This window comes from Somniosus microcephalus, chromosome 6 (genome assembly GCF_052327205.1).
Source record: "Somniosus microcephalus isolate GS21.2 chromosome 6, FLI_Smic_1.0, whole genome shotgun sequence".
In the NCBI taxonomy this organism is placed as follows: domain Eukaryota; kingdom Metazoa; phylum Chordata; class Chondrichthyes; order Squaliformes; family Somniosidae; genus Somniosus; species Somniosus microcephalus.
Genome location: NC_140992.1, coordinates 277,137,989 through 277,157,008, shown reverse-complemented (window position 1 = coordinate 277,157,008; position 19,020 = coordinate 277,137,989). Strand labels below are relative to the sequence as shown.

General features: G+C 48.3%; 1 protein-coding gene across 5 annotated transcripts in view; it reads left to right on the top strand.

The window, feature by feature from the left end:
• The window catches only part of garre1 (granule associated Rac and RHOG effector 1), a 201,966-nt gene that overhangs the window by 87,766 nt on the left and 95,180 nt on the right, over positions 1–19,020 (top strand). For 3 of the 5 annotated variants that reach the window (XR_015078871.1, XM_085991881.1, XM_085991879.1), the window contains exon 2: positions 10,910–12,526. The exons of 1 other annotated variant lie outside the window; for it this stretch is intronic. Coding sequence is in view for 3 of the 4 variants with exons in the window: in XM_085991881.1 (XP_085848007.1) it covers positions 12,032–12,526 (495 nt within the window). In the remaining variant the exon portion in view is untranslated. The remainder of the gene's footprint in view (positions 1–10,909; positions 12,527–19,020) is intronic. One more of the 5 variants, XM_085991880.1, reaches the window with a different exon arrangement.

The window sequence follows — 19,020 nt, the reverse complement described above, 5'->3', positions numbered from 1 at the left end:
ATCACCCCTCAGCCTCCTCTGCTCCAAAGAAAACAACTCCAGCCAATCCAATCTTTCCTCATAGCTAAAATTCGCCAGTCCTGGCAACATCCTTGTAAATCCCCTTTACAGGCCACTGACTGTCAAATCATGTGAAAAACATGCATACCCTCCCCAGTGAAATTTGCTCTTCTCTTTCCCCCGCCACCTCTGACAAATTGTCTTGCCTCGGCTTGGTGTCTTACTGCTGGTGGTCTCTCTGTGGTGGGAACCAAGTAATCTAGGTGCAGGAGTTTAGCGTAATAAAATGTTACATTGACCGCGCTGCTTCATTGACGCGGCCCTTGTACCGACCGGACTCGGACTCTGAGATTTCCCCTGAAAGCAGGTTTTGTACGTTTGATGGGATTGAACTCTCTCAATAGCAGAAGGAAAATTTCAGAGTGACTCACTGCAATTCCTTTCAAACAGTGAGTGTATTTATAGTGTTGTTGACCTTCTGAGAAAATTGCAGGCAGAGAACAATGTACCCTCCAAGGCAAAAGTGTGATCATTGTCAAAGGAAAGCTGGCTACCATATGATCTGGTGCGTAAGTCACCTCTTCCTCTTACTTATGCCTGCTTTTACAGCGAGGCTATTTTCGAATAGTTCCTGAATAGTTCAAGAATTTTGTTGGAGGAATTCCTGTTTTCTTCAACCACTTCTCGAATCGTAGAATCGTAAGGCACAGAAGGAGCCCATCGTGCTTGTGCCAGTTCTCTGGAAGAGCTATCCATTTAGTCCCACTCCGCCGCTCTTTCCCCATAGCCCTGCAGTTTTCTCCCCCTAACTAAACGTTTTTCACATGATTTGACAGTCAGTGGCCTATAAAGTTATATTACAGAGAATTTACAGCACAAACAGGCCATTTAGCCCAACTGGTCCGTGCCGGTGTTTATGCTCCACTCGAGCCTCCTCCCACCCTACTTCATCTCACCCTATCAGCATATCCTTCTATTCCTTTCTCCCACACGTGTTTATCCAGCTTCCCCTTAAATGTATCTGTGCTGTTCGCCTCAACCACTCCCTGTGGTAGCGAGTTCCACATTCTCACCACTCTCTGGGTAAAGAAGTTTCTCCTGAATTCCCTATTGGATTTATTAGTGACTATCTTATATTTATGGCCTCTAGTTTTAGACTTGCCTACAAGTGGAAACATCTCTACGTCTATCCTATCAAACCCTTTCATAATCTGAAAGACCTCTATCAGGTCACCCCTCAGCCTTCTCTTTCCTAGAGAAAAGAGCCCCAGCCTGTTCATCCTTTCCCCATAGTTATAACCTCTCACTTGTGGTATCATCCTTGTAAATAGATTTTGCACTTTCTCCAGAGCTTCTATATCCCTTTTGTAATACGGAGACCAGAAGTGTTCACGGTGCTCCAAGTGTGGTCGAACTAAGGTTTGATACAAGTTTAACATAACATCTCTGCTTTTTAATTCTATTACTCTAAGAATGAACCCCAGTGCTTTGTTATTTAAGGCATTGTTAACCTGCGTTGCTACTTTTAATGATTTAATGAGAGCCAAACCTTCTACAGATCCAGTACGCGAGTATAGAAATTTCGCGAGTTATATCTCCCCATGGTCTGTTATGAATATATTCTCCAGTGTGGAATGGAGACTCTCAGACTGAGGGGATCCAAAGTTTGATCCCTATTGTGTGCCCGAGTAAGCTGATATTAGCTGGAGCAGCACTCGGATTGGTACAATTTGTCACTGTGCCCTTCGGTTAGGAAGGGATAAGATGGTACCAGGGATGAGGGACTTCATTCCTGTGGAGAGACGAGAGAAGCTGGGGTTGTTCTGCAGAGCAGAGAAGGTTAAGTGGAGATTTGATAGAGATGTTCAAAATGGAGGGGTTTTGATAGAGTAAAGGAGACAATGTTTCCACTGGCAGGAAAGTCAGTAAAGAAAGAAAAACTTACATTTCTATAGCGCCTTTCACGACCACCGGGCGTCTCTAAGTGCTTTACAGCCAATGAGGTACTTTTGGAGTGTAGTCGCTGTTGTAATGTGGGTAACCAGAGGACACAGATTTAAGATAATTGGCAAAAGAACCAGAGAGGGAATGTGAAATGTTTTTACGCAGTGAGTTATGGTGATCTGGAATGCGCTGCCTGAAAGGGTGCTGGAAGCAGATTCGACAGTAACTTTCAAAAGGGGATTAGATAAATACTTGGAAGTGGAAAAATTTGCAGGGCTCTGGAGAAAGAGCAGTGGGGAGTGGGACTAATTGGAGAGCTCTTTCAAAGAGCCGGCACGATGGGCCGAATGGCCTCTTTCTGTGCTGTATGATTCTATGAGTTCTTGCCTATGAGTGATATCTAGTGACTGAGTTTGGGAAACGTTTGTGGATGAACGTCAGCCGAGGACAGGAGCTCGCTCGGCCGCGCTGCCCCTTGCGGTTGCGAGGTTTGCCCCACTTGCTGCCGAGGATCGCAAATTAAGAATGGCTTCTTGATTGAAATATCAGAAAGCAAACCTGCCCATGGAACCAAACCCCAGCACGGGTAAGAATCTTCAGGAGAGAAAGGGAGAAAATTGAAAGGAGTGAAATTCTGACACATTACTAAATTTGCGTTAAGGTGTTTGTATTTCGTCAAGAAAGTCTTGCATTTATACAGCACCTTTCATGACCTCTGGACGCCCCAAAGCACTTTACAGTCAATGAAGTACTTTTTGAAGTGTAGTCACTGTTGTAATGTGGGAAATGCGGCAGCCAATTTGCACACAGCAAGCTCCCACAAACAGCAATGTGATAATGACCTGATAATCTATTGTAATATGGATTGAAAATGTAACTTGAGTTGTTTCACAGCTTTATACATTTACTTCCAGAATATCGACATTTGTAGAAACGTACATTTACTTACTTTAGCTGGAATGTGGGTGTTCTTGAATTATACTGTACTGCGAAATTGCAGATTCTGTTTGAGTTTACAACAACAACTTGCACCCATCACCCCCTGTGCTCGCTGACGTACACTGGCTCCCGGTCCGGCAATGCCTCGATTTTAAAATTCTCATCCTCGTTTTCAAATCCCTCCATGGCCTTCGCCCCCTCCCTATATTTTTAAATCTATTTTTATAAAATTCTAACAGGACTAGACAGACTAGATGCAGGAAGGATGTTCCCGATGGCGAGGGAGTCCAGAACCAGGGGTCACAGTCTAAGGATAAAGGGGTAAGCCATTTAGGACTGAGATGAGGAATTTCTTCACCCAGAGAGTGGTGAACCTGTGGAATTCTCTACCACAGAAGGCAGTTGAGGCCAATTCATTAAATATATTCAAGAAGGAGTTGGATATATTTCTTAAGGCTAAAGGGATCAAGGGGTATGGGGAGAAGGCAGGGACAGGGTACTGAATTTGGATGATCAGCCATGATCTCATTAAATGGCGGAATAGGTTCGAGGGGCCGAATGGCCTACTCCTGCTCCTATCTTCTATGTTTCCAGCCTTACAACCCTGTTTCTCCAGAGCTGCTGCTGTTTCTAGCCACTGCAGTAAAGGCTGCCTAACATGGTCTGTCGCACAATCATCATCTTACAAGAGCTTCGTAGGGCAGTTAGCATCGTGCCAAGTTCCCTTCTTCTTTCCTTCCCCAACATTGAGGAATTTGTATGTCAGGCCGTTTGCCAAGAGCTGCTGGAGCCGTGTTCAGTTCCTCGTCACAGTTGGAATTTCTTTATTTGAAGTTTAAAACCCCTGTCCGAGTCCTAACAAGATGAAGGGCTGCTACCGCATGTTTATATTTACAACTCACTTTTTTGGTTTTTTTCCTTCATTGTGCTGGAGACCCCCAGCTGGACCCATGGGTCTTTCTGTGAAAAATGAGCCCGTTTCCATCATAAACCATGACCTCTTGCCCTCGAGCTGCTGAGCTGATAATGAAGCCGAACTGGTACAGCCTGTGATAACATTATTGGCTGGGTGGCTATGAGATTAAATCTCTCGGTGCAGCCCAGGTCATTCGGATGTGTGTGTGTGTGTGGGGGGGGGGGGGGGGGCGGTGGCGAGGCTGGTGTGTGCCTGCCCGCACAGAGACTTGCTACTGTACCGGGCAGAGAATTGATTTGTTACTTGATGTTGATTCCTTTCTCTACCCGATGCCATCTCGAGCAATTACAGCCAATTGATGTGTTGGCCTGACTGCCAGACTTCTGTTCCTTTTCTCCACCTAGCCCAGTGTTGGCACCAGAAAGAAAAAAAAGAACGTGCCTTGTTACGTTGCTCAGCACATCCCATACAATGGAATTACGCTGAAGTGAGGTCACTTCTGTAGGCAGACATTTTTGCACGTCACGCAAACAGTACTGAAGCGAGCGGCTGCTTTGCCTGGTTTTTGGAAGGATGTTGACCCGGGCACCAGGAGATCTTGCTGCTCTTTCTCTAATTGTGTCTCGGGATCTTTAGTGGCCACCTGATCCGCAGGAAGTGACGGACGGGGTCTCGGTTTAACACATCATTCGAAGGGCAGCACCTTCGACAAGGCAGCGCTCCCTCAGTACTGCGTTCAAGTGCCGGCCTAGTTTTCACGTGGAGCGTGAACCCACAGCCTCTGACTCTGGTGAGCGTGCTACTGATTTAGGGCATTGGCAGCGCTATGCTTTTTAAAAAAAAAAAAAAAGTGACGTTTAAGCTAATGTGCTTTAATGTGCCGTGTGCTTGTGTGATTCTCTTAATTCATCGCCTCAAACTGCTCCCAGTGTTGCACAGTTCAAAATGCTCAAACTGGGATATAGGTCGATTGTTCACTGACCTAACAGCAGTGTGCAGCAGTAAGGAAAGCTAACAGGGTCTTGGGAAGTATAAAGAAAGAAAGACTTGCATTTCTATAGCACCTTTCACGACCACCGGACGTCTCAAAGAGCTTTACAGCCAATGAAGTACTTTTTGAAGTGTAGTCACTGTTGTAATGTGGGAAACGCGGCAGCCAATTTGCGTACAGCAAACTCCCACAAACAGCAATGTGATAATGACCAGATAATCTGTTTTAGTGATGTTGGTTGAGGGATAAATATTGGCCCAGGACACCAGGGAGAACTCCCCTGCTCTTCTTCGAAATAGTGCTGTGTTATCTTTTACACCCACCTCGGTTTAATGTCTCATTTGAAAGACAGCACCTCCGACAGTGCAGCACTCCCTCAGTACTGTACTGAAGTGTCAGCCTAGATTTGTGTGCTGAAGTCCCTGGAGTGGGACTTGAGCCCACAACTTTCTGACTCAGGCGAGAGTGCTGCCCACTGAGCCACAGCTGACGGCCAGAGAGCGTAGATTCCAGAAGGTGATAATGAGGCTGTAGAAAGCACTGGGGTACTGTGTACAGTTCTGATATCTGCCTATGATGTGCCTCAATAAATCCGAGACTCGATGTTAGCGAAACAAAACAAGGCTTTTATTGACTTAGAAGGTAACACACAGGAGAGAGGTATCTTCCATCCAGAGCTCTGCCGTACTGGATGTGCTGCAGGCTGGGCCAGCTTACATAGGGGCCAGGTATGGGCGGAGCCCTACACATAGTACAATACAATGTGCCAGGTATGGGCGGAGCCCTACACATAGTACAATACAATGGTGAGGAAACGGAACAGTGGTAAGGGAAATGAAACTGAAACCAACCACAGTCACAGGCAGTGATGAATGGAATATTTCATCACAGCCTACATCAAGCGTATCCAGGTATTCGAGCCTCTACAGGACAGGGTGACTAAACCTGTACCTAGCTTTGCAGCATCTGAGCTAGAAACCAAAGTTGAGAGCCTGTGATTGTTTACTGTGGAGGAGAGGAGGCTCGGGAGATGTTGTTCAAGATTCTTCACATTGAATCCTGATGATGTGCTCAAGTTTGCCCCAAACACTAGAAGCAGGCTACACAAAAAGGAGGAAATAATTTGCGTTATATAGCGCGTTTCATGATCTCGGGATGTCGCAAAGCGCTTTACAGCCAATTTGCACACAGCAAGCTCCCACAAACAGCAATGTGATAATGACCAGAGAATCTGTTTTAGTGATATTGATTGCGGGATAAATATTGGCCAGGACACCAGGGAGAACTCCCCTGCTCTTTAAATAGTGCCGTGGGATCTTTTGCCTCCACCCAAGAAGGCAGACGGAGCCTCGGTTTAACGTCTCATCCGAAAGATGACACCTCCGACAGTACAGACACAGACACAGGTTTGGAAGGAAGGTGGGCAGACAGTTAAGATTTCACGGATTTATACAGAAGGTAGTAAACTTGTGGATCAGATGTTCCCGGGAAGTGGGCGGGTCGGGTGGGGAAAATGTATAGGAGAATTGGAGAGTTATGTGAGGGAGCGGGGTATAGCTTTTTGGGATCAGCCACAGGACTGCAATGTTTTCTGGCCATGGAGTCTCCTACGTTACTATAATTCTTAGAAAATGTCGCAGCAGCGTGGGAAGTTCATGCCTTGTGTGTTAAGTTGCCTGATTGTCACTTAGATGTTTGTTTTGATAGAAAATGAAGTGGTTACTATGCAGTCACCCCTACAAATACAACAGTGACCACACTTCAGAAATACTTCATTGGCGGTAAAGCGCTTTGGAACATCCTGAGATCATGAAAGGCGCTGTAGAAATGCGAGTCTGTCTTTTCTGGTTTATCTCACCATCGCCAACAGTGTAATGAGTGATATCTGTGCTGTAGTGCTGTCATAAGAACATAAGAAATAGGAGCAGGAGTCAGCCATTCGGCCCCTCGAGCCTGCTCCACCATTCAATCAGATCATGGCTGATCATCGACCTCAACTCCACTTTCCCGCCTGATCCCCATATCCCTTGATTTCCTTAATATTCAAAAATCTATCGATCTCTGTCTTGAATATACTCAACGACTGAGCCTGCACAGCCCTCTGGGGTAGAGAATTCCAAAGATTCACCACCCTCTGAGGGAAGAAATTTCTCCTCATCTCAGTCCTAAATGGCCGACCCCTTATTCTGAGACTGTGACCCCTGGTTCTAGACTCCCCCGCCAGGGGGAACATCCTCCCTGCATCTACCCTGTCAAGCCCTGTAAGAATTTGGTATGTTTCAATGAGATCACCTCTCATTCTTCTAAACTCTAGAGAATATAGGCCTAGTCTACTCAATCTCTCCTCATAGGACAATCCCCCCATCCCAGGAACCAGTCTGGTGAACCTTCGTTGTACTCCCTCTATGGCAAGTATATCCTTCCTTAGGTAAGGAGATCAAAACTGTACACAATACTCCAGGTGTGGTCTCACCAGGGCTCTATATAATTGCAGCCTGACTGTAGAACTCTCTCAATACCAGTGGAAATGTAATTAAAAACAGTAATATTACCATGATTTCTAGTACCCTGCTGTCGATGAGGGTAAAACCTTGTGTTTGCGAAGTACTGTATGGGATTCCTGAGAAATGCTCCAACTCATACACCACCTCCAGGTTTTTGAAACTGTGTTGAAAGTTTCATTTTGGGGAAATGCATAGATTTGGAGTAATAAACCTGTTTGAATAGTAATCTACAAGATGTAATGTTAATGTTTCAAGCCTTGGGTATTATTACCACTCGCGCACACTCTCTCTGCGCTCTCCCCTCGAGTGCTCCCACTCTCTCTGCGCTCTCCCCTCGAGTGCTCCCACTCTCTCTGCGCTCTCCCCTCGAGTGCTCCCACTCTCTCTGCGCTCTCCCCTCGAGTGCTCCCGCTCTCTCTGCGCTCTCCCCTCGAGTGCTCCCACTCTCTCTGCGCTCACCCCTCGAGTGCTCCCGCTCTCTCTGCGCTCTCCCCTCGAGTGCTCCCACTCTCTCTGCGCTCTCCCCTCGAGTGCTCCCGCTCTCTCTGCGCTCTCCCCTCGAGTGCTCACACTCTCTCTGCGCTCACCCCTCGAGTGCTCCCGCTCTCTCTGCGCTCTCCCCTCGAGTGCTCCCGCTCTCTCTGCGCTCACCCCTCGAGTGCTCCCGCTCTCTCTGCGCTCTCCCCTCGAGTGCTCCCACTCTCTCTGCGCTCTCCCCTCGAGCGCTCACACTCTCTCTGCGCTCTCCCCTCGAGTGCTCACACTCTCTCTGCGCTCTCCCCTCGAGTGCTCACACTCTCTCTGCGCTCTCCCCTCGAGTGCTCACACTCTCTCTGCGCTCTCCCCCCGAGCGCTCACACTCTCTCTGCGCTCTCCCCTCGAGCGCTCACACTCTCTCTGTGCTCTCCCCTCGAGCGCTCACACTCTCTCTGCGCTCTCCCCTCGAGTGCTCCCGCTCTCTCTGCGCTCTCCCCTCGAGTGCTCCCGCTCTCTCTGCGCTCTCCCCTCGAGCGCTCACACTCTCTCTGCGCTCTCCCCTCGAGTGCTCACACTCTCTCTGCGCTCTCCCCTCGAGTGCTCACACTCTCTCTGCGCTCTCCCCTCGAGTGCTCACACTCTCTCTGCGCTCTCCCCCCGAGCGCTCACACTCTCTCTGCGCTCTCCCCTCGAGCGCTCACACTCTCTCTGTGCTCTCCCCTCGAGCGCTCACACTCTCTCTGCGCTCTCCCCTCGAGTGCTCCCGCTCTCTCTGCGCTCTCCCCTCGAGTGCTCCCGCTCTCTCTGCGCTCTCCCCTCGAGTGCTCCCGCTCTCTCTGCGCTCTCCCCTCGAGTGCTCACACTCTCTGCGCTCTCCCCCCGAGCGCTCACACTCTCTCTGCGCTCTCCCCTCGAGCGCTCACACTCTCTCTGCGCTCTCCCCTCGAGCGCTCACACTCTCTCTGCGCTCTCCCCTCGAGCGCTCACACTCTCTGCGCTCTCCCCTCGAGCGCTCACACTCTCTCTGCGCTCTCCCCTCGAGTGCTCACACTCTCTCTGCGCTCTCCCCTCGAGTGCTCACACTCTCTCTGCGCTCTCCCCTCGAGCGCTCACACTCTCTCTGCGCTCTCCCCTCGAGCGCTCACACTCTCTGCGCTCTCCCCTCGAGTGCTCCCGCTCTCTCTGCGCTCTCCCCTCGAGTGCTCACACTCTCTGCGCTCTCCCCCCGAGCGCTCACACTCTCTCTGCGCTCTCCCCTCGAGCGCTCACACTCTCTCTGCGCTCTCCCCTCGAGCGCTCACACTCTCTCTGCGCTCTCCCCTCGAGCGCTCACACTCTCTCTGCGCTCTCCCCTCGAGCGCTCACACTCTCTGCGCTCTCCCCTCGAGTGCTCACACTCTCTCTGCGCTCTCCCCTCGAGCGCTCACACTCTCTGCGCTCTCCCCTCGAGCGCTCACACTCTCTCTGCGCTCTCCCCTCGAGCGCTCACACTCTCTCTGCGCTCTCCCCTCGAGCGCTCACACTCTCTGCGCTCTCCCCTCGAGCGCTCACACTCTCTCCACTGTTGCAGTGTTGTTTTCTGAAATGGAATTGTGTGGGTTGGAGAGAGAGAGAGAGAGAACCAAGGACTTTGGCTGTTCCTTCTGCTTATAGGACACTCTTCCCTAGCTTGAGTGCAGGTTGTGATGTGAGTGGGTAAAAGTACTGGCTGGTTTGTTGCTGAGCCATGAAGTCCTGCAGGTTCGCTCCCTGGCCTGTAGCTGGGACGCTACAATTGATTTCAAATCCCTTGGCCTTGGATCTGGTGACTCTGACTGATTACTACCCATGTGTATGTCCGGTGAGGACATGAGCCAGCTTGGCTACGATATCCGTCAAGATGCCAAACCTGCGACCTCCACCACCTAGAAGGGCAAGGGCAGCAGGCACATGGGAACTCCATCACCAAGTTCCCCTCCAAGTCACACGCCATCCCGACTTGGACATATATCGGCTATTCCTTCATCGTCGTTGGGTCAAAATCCTGGAGCTCTCTCCCTAACAGCACTGTGGGAGCACCTTCACCACTCGGACTGCAGCGGTTCACCGCCACCTTCTCAAGGGCAACTAGGGATGGGCAATAAATGCTGGCCCTCCAGCGACGCCCATATACAGGGAATGGAGAGAAAAAATACATTAAGAGTGGCCACTTTGGTAAGGTATCAGAAGACAGTGAGGCTCATGGAACCACCTCAGGAGAGGAGGGAAAAGTGTTGAGGAAATAGAAGTGCTGGCAACGGTATTCAAATTCTAGGTGGAAAAATAGGGGAGCTATCTGCACGGCATCACTACTAAGGAAGGAAGGCTCTATCTTCTGTTATGACAGCCTGGGTCTCGGGGAGGGGGGCGGGGGGAAGGCAACTTTAGCTGAGTTATTTAGTAATGTGCAGTTGGTCTTCCTGCTATCTGACTGCATTGTGGAGGGCTCAGAATGCAATGCTTGTGCAGAGCTGACTCTGCCATTCTGACCGGTGTGCGTGTACCGAGTAGCGATGTCAGCACTCAGTGTCATGATGCCACCCATTCAAGCGGTGCTGCTGCATCAGAGTGCTCACTAGCCCCAACAAGACTGCTAGCAGCCTGGAAGACCCAGTGGAATATTAGTCTTCCTCACAGCTATATTATTATATATATATGATGAAATGTGGCCACTGGTGGGGTGGGGGCAGTCATGTCTACAGAATATTAGATTACAAAGGGGATTAAAAGCAGCTTAAACGTTGAGTCCAATGTTGAACTTTCTGACTAAGGGAGCATTTTACATAAAATTACATAGTATTTACAGCACAGAAACAGGCCATTCGGCCCAACGTGCCTCTGCCGGTGTTTCTGTTCCACACGAGCCTCCTCCCACCCCTCTTCATCTCACCCTATCAGCATATCCTTCTATTCCTTTCTCCCTCATGTGTTTATCTAGCTTCCCCTTAAATGGATCAGGCATAATTTGAAAAATAAAAGTTAAAATGGTCAGTTGGTTTCCCCTCCTGCCCCACCCCCAAGCAGCGGCTAGTTATAATCTCAAGGGACGCTTAAAGCCACAATTTGAACTTCCTTGCAGCAAATGTACTGTTTGGATTGATTTCTCTTTCTTTATTTCAGGAAATGACCTAGAGGCCTTAGCAATACGTTAGTGCTCTCCTGCTTCAGACTGCAACTGAGTGCATAATCAATCTGGGAGCACGACTTGTTTCCGCTGTCGATCTCAAACTACCTCAGCAAGCATAAAAGCCCAACACGTATGAAGGGAGGAGGAGGCAGCCTGTGAAATCGACGGGAGTCGCAGCATAGGCACTCGCGAGTTTCTGCTTCAGTGTTAAGGTTGAAACACTACATCCAAGTGAATGACCGACTGGATCTGTCAAATATTCTTTGAAGAACTTGAACCGAACATGGGACAGAAGTAATGCGGCCGGCTTTGAGTAATAGTCCAAGCACTGAGTAGCCAATATTTTAAGTTTAACTTCGCTGTTGATCAGTGTCTTAGTCCATTTTTTGTAGGTCTGCTGATTTTGATTTTTTTTTTAGTGTTTGCTTTGTAGAGGTGTTTCTGCTTCTGTGTGTTGGAGCTAGCAAGAGTGTTCATCAGCATCACGCGATTCAAAACAAAAAGACAGTACAGTAGTGCTAATCCAACTGGTTAGCGGATTGCCATTCATTCTGGGTTTGCGCGCTCTCTTTCACCTCCCAGCCCCTATTTCTTTCAGGGAGTGAAATGGCACTGACTCCTCCAACCGACAGCTGCGGCTGGTTTTATTGTAATCATTGGGATAGCGTGAGGCTTTGCTAGACCCTTCCATGCCTCGCTGTGTAGCTCTTCTCTGAAAAGTAGGAGCCTCTGATGAATGTGCAGGTCGGAAAAGCTCCTCGACTCCTTTTTTAATTATCTCTCCGCACTCGACTGGCTGCAGCTGGGCTGCACCTAGCACAGAAGACTAGTACAGTTGACCCACTCAGCCACCATCTCCTGTGCTGACGGACTGTGTGTGTGTGTGTGTGTGTGTGTGTGGTGGTGTGTGTGTGTGTGTGTGTGTGAAATGCTTGCCTTCAGGCATGCTCCAGAGCTTAAAATTATGCACGTGACACTCGACTCTTTTGCAGAACTTTCCGTGTTCAAAGTTGTTTGAAAAGTTTGACCGGAAGAAAATTGCTACCTTGATAAGACTTTTTACACAGAAAAAACCCCAAGGACAGGACAAACCTACGGAGCGAGCACTGTCACTTATGTATTGTTGCAGTGCTCAGGAAAATAAAATGGACTACAAGCGGCGGTTTCTGCTTGGCGGGTCCAAGCAGAAAGTGCAGCAACACCAGCAGTACCCAATGCCTGAGCTAGGCAGGACCCTGAGCACACCTATGGCATCCACCGCTGCCACCGCACCTTCGCTGGCACCCACGACCCCCGCCAGCTGCCCCAGCCCCGTGTCCCCCACCACCCAGATAGCCGACATCCAGCAGGGAATCTCCAAATACCTGGATGCACTGAACGTCTTCTGCCGAGCCAGCACGCTCCTCACGGACCTCTTCAGCAGCGTTTTTCGAAATTCGCATTATTCCAAAGCAGCTATGCAACTGAAAGACGTGCAGGTACATGTCATGGAGGCAGCAAGCAGACTCACGGCAGCAATAAAGCCTGAAATTGCCAAAATGCTGATGGAACTGAGTGCAGGGACAGCAAACTTTAAAGATCAGAATGACTTCAGTCTTCAAGATATTGAGGTAAGGAAACTGGCTGAGTTTCTTGTCTAACTGGAACTTGTCACCATAGACATAGAACTATTAAAAATACCAACAACTAGGATTGTTTCAAACTTTTTATATTTTTGTCAAGTAAAAGTTTTCTCCAAAGAGCTTGTTAGGTGAACTGGCTTACCGGAGTTCTTGCCCCCGATAGTGTGGGGGAGCTGTGAAAGTGCGCCTTCGACATGGTGTGATTACTGACTCAGCTCGAATTGGAAAGAAAAACTTGCATTTCTAACGTGTCTTTCACAAGCTCGGGACGTCCCAAGCACTTTACAGCCAATGAAGTATTTTTGAAGTGGAGTCACTGTTGTAATGTAGGAAAACATGGCAGCCAATTTGCGCACAGCAAGCTCCCACAAACATCAGTGAAATAAATGACCAGATGATCTGTTTTTGGCGATGATTGAAGCATAAATATTGGCCCAGGACACTGGGGAGAACTCCCCTGCTCTTCGAAATAGTGTCGTGGGATCTTTTACATCCACCTGAGAGCCTCCGTTTAACGTCTCATCCGAAAGACGGCACCTCCGACAGTGCAACACTCCCTCAGCACTGCACTGGGTGTGTCCGCCTAGATTTTTGTGCTCAAGTCTCGAGTGGGACTTGAACCCACAACCTTCTGACTCATGCGGTGAGAGAGAGCAACCCACTGAGCCACGGCTGGCACCTTGAATGCCACTTTTATAAAATTAGAACTTTGTCAAGAATGAAGTGCTGTCTGAGCTACATGGGTCTTGGGTTTGATCCCTAGCCTATGCTGGCAGTCGGTGGTCTGCAGTTGGCCTCAGCACCCTTGAGTCAGGGAGGGTAAAATTGGCCAGGGTTTCTGCTTTTGCTGTGTATCCAGTGACCCGTGCCGGAAGTGTACCTGTGGCCCAGGTGACTGGGTTTAGCTGTGATGCCCTTTTTACGGTTCGGTAGCTTGCAGTGTGTGCTGTCCAGGCTGTGATGAAGTATTGTTGGGGGTGGTGGTACAGGAACGGCCTGTGGAACTATAGAGAAGTGAAGACTTGATGTCCTTCAGGAGCAAATTCGGAGTGAGGCGGGGTGGGGGTGGAATTGGTGAGAAGGATTGGAACACTGATTAGCGGAGGAGGGCGTGCAAGATGGTGGTCCAGGGGGAAATTCAGTAGGAGAAAGAGTCTCTTTCAGGACCTGCTGTGTAACTGGCGGGTGGTTAGTGACCGTGTTGTATAATTCACATGGTTATTGGTTTGCGTTACATCTTCATTTAAAACTTTCTCCCCTTTTAAAATGTTTGATTTTGTTTCTGCCCTGCTTGTTTCACAGTTGATCAGCGGCGGTATAGGATGTAACAGGACCATTCTCTTCGTAGTTCAATAAGTAATAGCAGAATATGTTGGAGATACGCAGCAAGCCTGTGAAAGACAAGTTTCACGTCACTGAACCAGTGTCCCACCCAAAACACCAACTCGTATTTTCTCTCTACACGCTAGCTGTCTGTTTCCAACACATTTTGTTTCAGATTTCTGTATTTTTTTAAATATCCGACATGTTCAATCTTTTTATCTTTTGGAGTTTGTACACCGACATCAGCCTATACATTTTCTTTACCCCTTTGTCTCTCTCCCTCATTCAATTCCAAACATAGAGCAACAAATTGCATTTATATAGCGCCTTTAACATAGTACAACGTCCCACGGTGCTTCACCGGACTGTTCCAGGCAACATTTAACAGAACCACATGAAGAGATATTAGGACAGGTGACCAGAGGCTTGGTCAAAGAGGTAGGTTTTAAGGAGGGGGGAAAGAGGTAGTGGGGGTTAGGGAGGGAATTCTAGAGCTTAGGGCCTAGACAGCCGCCAATGGTGGAGCGATGGAAATCGGGGATGCGCAAGGGGCCAGAATTGGAGGAGCGCAGAATCCGTCCAAACAGAATCTATTGCCGCCTTCATTTTAAAGACCTCGGGCACCTCCCAAGTCTGTTTTTCCAGTGAAGAAAGCTCTGTATCCATGCACACTGAAAGCCCATTCAAGAATTCTGTCCACGTGCCTTAAACTCAGCATGCTTCGTTCACAGAATATTTACATATTTTTGGCAGGAACGATATGAACATGTTTACATGGCTGGAGGTGCTAGTGCGATGCCGGTGATAACATCAGAACAACAGTGGTCTGAGTGCAGTGCTGGTTTCATTCTGTTTGTAAACAGCAGTGATGTCCCAGGTTTAGTTTTGTCATTCATGGATTTTTAGCACTTGCTCATTCATGGAATAAATGTGACTTCCTTTAATCTCCTGGCAGATCTGCAGCTTGTGAACGATTTCTCGTCTTCCTCCAAAGGATAACTTGCAATTTTTCCCCCTCGATTTTTTTGTTGTTGTTGAATATCCTCTTTTCCTAATTGAGGGAGTGAGCTCCTGAGCCGTACAGACCAGGAAGGTCAAAGATCATCTCATCGGCCTCCGTCTCGCTTGAGTTAATTGATTTCATTTGGGGTGACAGTAGGGAGATGCACATAAGCCAGGGTTCTTGCACCCGAGTACTGCTGGACATGAACATGATGACTGGGTCAGAGTTGCCTGTGGTGCCACTTGAAGTTGAACGGCTAGGTGATGATCCTCACCGACTAGACTGTGACTCGTGATGAATTGCCACTTGGTTACTGTACCAGTCCCTAACACCCGTGGGACCAGAACACTGCAGGTCACTTGTATCGGCAGGGGAGGGAGGGGCAACATGGAGAATGTGGATAGAAAAAGGAAGAGAAGGGGGGGGACCTGTGTTGACAGACCAGTGATTTACATGGAATAAAAGGCCACAGCTAGAATACTGGGTACAGTTCTGGTCACCACATTCCAGGAAAGATATGATTGCATTAGAGAGGGTGCAGGGGATTTATGAGGATGTTGCCAGGACCGGGGAATTTTAGTTATGAGGAAAGATTGGATGGGCTGGGGTTGTTTTCTTTGGAACAGAAGAGGCTGAGGGAAGACTCGATTGAGGTGTATAAAATTGAGGGGCCTAGAGAGAGTGGATAGGAAGGACCTATTTCCCTTAGCAGAGAGGTCAATAACCAGGGAGCACAGATTTAAAGTAATTGGTAGAAGGATTGAGTTGAGAACTTTTTTCACCGACGGTGGTGGGGGTCTGGAACTCACTGCCTGATAGGAGGCAGAAACCCTCATCACATTTAAAAAGTACTTGGATATGCACTTGGAGCGCCGTAACCTACAGGGCTACGGACCAAGAGCTGGAAAGTGGGATTAGGCTGGAGAGCTCTTTGTCGGCCATCACAGACACGATGGGCCGAATGGCCTCCTTCTGTGCCTTAAATTTCTATGATATAAAAGAAAGAACTTGCATTTCTATAGCGCCTTTCACAGCCTCAGGACGTCCCAAAGCGCTTTACAGCCAATTAAATACTTTTGAAGTGTAGTCACTGTTGCAATGTAGGAAACGTGACAGCGAATTTGCACATAGCAAGATCCCACAAACAGCAATGTGATAATGACCAGATAATGTTTTTCGTAATATTGGTTGAGGGGTAAATATTGGCCAGGACACTGGGGAGAAGTCCCTTTTAACATAATGGCATGTTGCTGTAACATTTTGGGATTTTGTCCTATTTGGCCTGGAAGGGATTTGGGGTAAATTAATGTTCTCTTATTGACATAACATTCAGCTTACAAAGGCTGATCTCTGAGACACAAGCCTTTTAGAATATTGATTTGGATGCTTAGGTGGGTCCCCAGGCAGAACAGCCAGGAACTTGTGCACTTCATCATGTTATCTCAGCTTCGAGACAATGGAAAGTTATTGGGTACATCACATAGCAGGTCGCACCTTGATGGCAGAATGTTTCTCATTGATCATGCCCCAGAAGGGGGCTTAACTGAACAGATGACACAAGTGGTGGGAGCCTCTACACTGGAGGGGGTAAGGTGGGGGAGGGGGGTGACATTTCATTCAAGGCGGGTACTTTAACTCCTGGGCTACCAATCAATCTTCAGCATCCAGAGCTGACAGGACAGTTTCCCCCCCCCCCCCCCCTATTGCATAACCTTGCTGTCAGCCCTGGCTCAGTTGGTAGCACCCTTGCCTATGAGTCAGAAGGTTGTGGGATCAAGTCCCACTCCAGAGACTTGAGCACAAAAATCTAGGCTGACACTCCAGTGCAGTACTGAGGGAGTGCCGCACTGTCTGAGGTGCTGTCTTTTGGATGACGTTAAACCAGTCTGCCCTCTCAGGTGGGAGTAAAAGATCCCATGGTACGGCACTATTTCAAAGAAGAGCAGGGGAGTTCTCCCCGGTGTCCTGGCCAATATTTATTCCTCAACCAACATAACAAAAACCAATTATCTGGTCATTATCACGTTGCTATTTGTGGGAGCTTGCTGTGCGCAAATTGGCTGCTGCATTTCCTACATTAAGGAGTCAATTACTGCAGTAAGGAGGGATGATATATTAGCAGGTTCCTCTAATGAGGCCATATGGGTGGAGCTTAAAAACAAAAAGGGGGCAAGCACTTTGCTGGGAGTGTACTATAGGCCTCCAAACAGTCAGGGGGAGATAGAGGAACAGATATGTAGGCAAATCTCAGAGAAATGTGCAAATAATAGGGTAATAATAATGGGGGATTTCAACTTCCCCAATATTAACTGGGATAGTCAGAGTGTGAAAGGCTCAGAGGGTGTAGAATTCTTAAAGTGCATCCAGGAGAGCTTTTTGAGCCAGCATGTAGAAAGTCCTACAAGAGAGGGGGCGGTACTGGACCTAATTCTAGGGAATGTGGCTGGCCAAGTGGAAAAAGTGCTAGTAGGTGAGCACTTTGGTGACAGTGACCATAATATGGTAAGATTTAAGGTGGTCATGGAAAAGGACATGGATGGGCCGGAAATAAAGGTTCTAAATTGGGGGAAGGCCGATTTTAATAGGATAAGGCAGGACCTGGCCAAAATGGACTGGGATCAGCTACTTGTAGGAAAATCCGCATCGGAGCAATGGGAGGCTTTCAGAAGGGAGATTGAGATCATACAATGGCAACATGTTCCCGTAAAGGTCAAGGGTGGTTCCAAAAACCACAGGGAACCTTGGATGTCAGGGGATATACGAGAATGGATTAGGAAAAAAAGGAGGGCTTTTGGCAGATACAAAAGGCTAAAGACGGAGGAAGCCCTAGAGGAGTACAAAAAGTGCAGGGGGATACTTAAAAAAGAAATTAGGAGATCAAGGAGGGGCCATGAAATAACACTGGCGAGCAAAATAAAGGAAAATCCTAAGATGTTTTATAAGTATATTAAGGGTAAGAGGATAACTAGGGAAAAAATAGGGCCCATTAGGGACAAAAGTGGCAATCTGTGTGTGGAGCCGGAAGATGTAGGAGGGGTTCTAAATGAATTTTTTGCACCTGTTTTCACTATGGAGAAGGACGATGTAGACATAGAAATAGGGCGGGGGGACTGTGATATGCTCGGAACATATTAACATCGAGAGGGAGGAGGTATTGGCGGTTTTAGCTGGCCTAAAAATGGATAAATCCCCAGGCCCGGATGAAATGTATCCCAGGCTGCTGTGTGAGGCAAAGGAAGAGATTGCGGGGGCTCTAACACATATATTCAGGACCTCTGGCCACAGGGGATGTGCCAGAGGACTGGAGAACTGCTAATGTAGTACCATTATTCAAGAAGGGAAGTAGGGAAAAACCGGGGAACTACAGGCCAGTGAGCCTAACATCAGTGGTAGGAAAATTATTGGAAAAAATTCTGAGGGACAAAATTAGTCTCCACTTGGAGAGGCAAGGATTAATCAGGGATAGTCAACATGGCTTTGTCAAGGGAAGATCATGTCTGACTAATTTGATTGAATTTTTTGAGGGGGGTGACTAGGTGTGTGGATGAGGGTAACGCAGTGGATGTGGTATACATGGATTTCAGTAAGGCCTTCGATAAAATCCCGCACAGGAGACTGGTCAAGAAGGTAAGAGCCCAATGAATCCAGGGTGCCTTGGCACATTGGATACAAAACTGGCTTAGTGGCAGAAGGCAGAGGGTGATGGTCGAAGGTTGTTTTTGTGACTGGAAGCCTGTGGCCAGTGGGGTACCACAGGGATCGGTGCTGGGTCCCTTGCTGTTTGTGGTCTACATTAATGACTTGGATATGAATGTAAAAGGTATGATCAGTAAGTTCGCGGATGATACAAAAATTGGTAGGGTGGTAAATAGCGAGGAGGGTAGCCTCAGTCTGCAGGACGATATAGATGGGTTGGTCAGATGGGCGGAACAGTAGCAAATGGAATTTAACCCGGAAAAGTGCGAGGTGATGCACTTTGGGGGGACTAACAAGGCAAGGGAATACACAATGAATGGTAAGACCCTAGGCAAGACGGAGGGTCAGAGGGATCTGGGTGTGCAAGTACACAGATCCCTGAAGGCGGCGGAACAGGTGGATAAGGTGGTAAAAAAGGCATATGGGATACTTGCCTTCATTAGCCGAGGCGTAGAATATA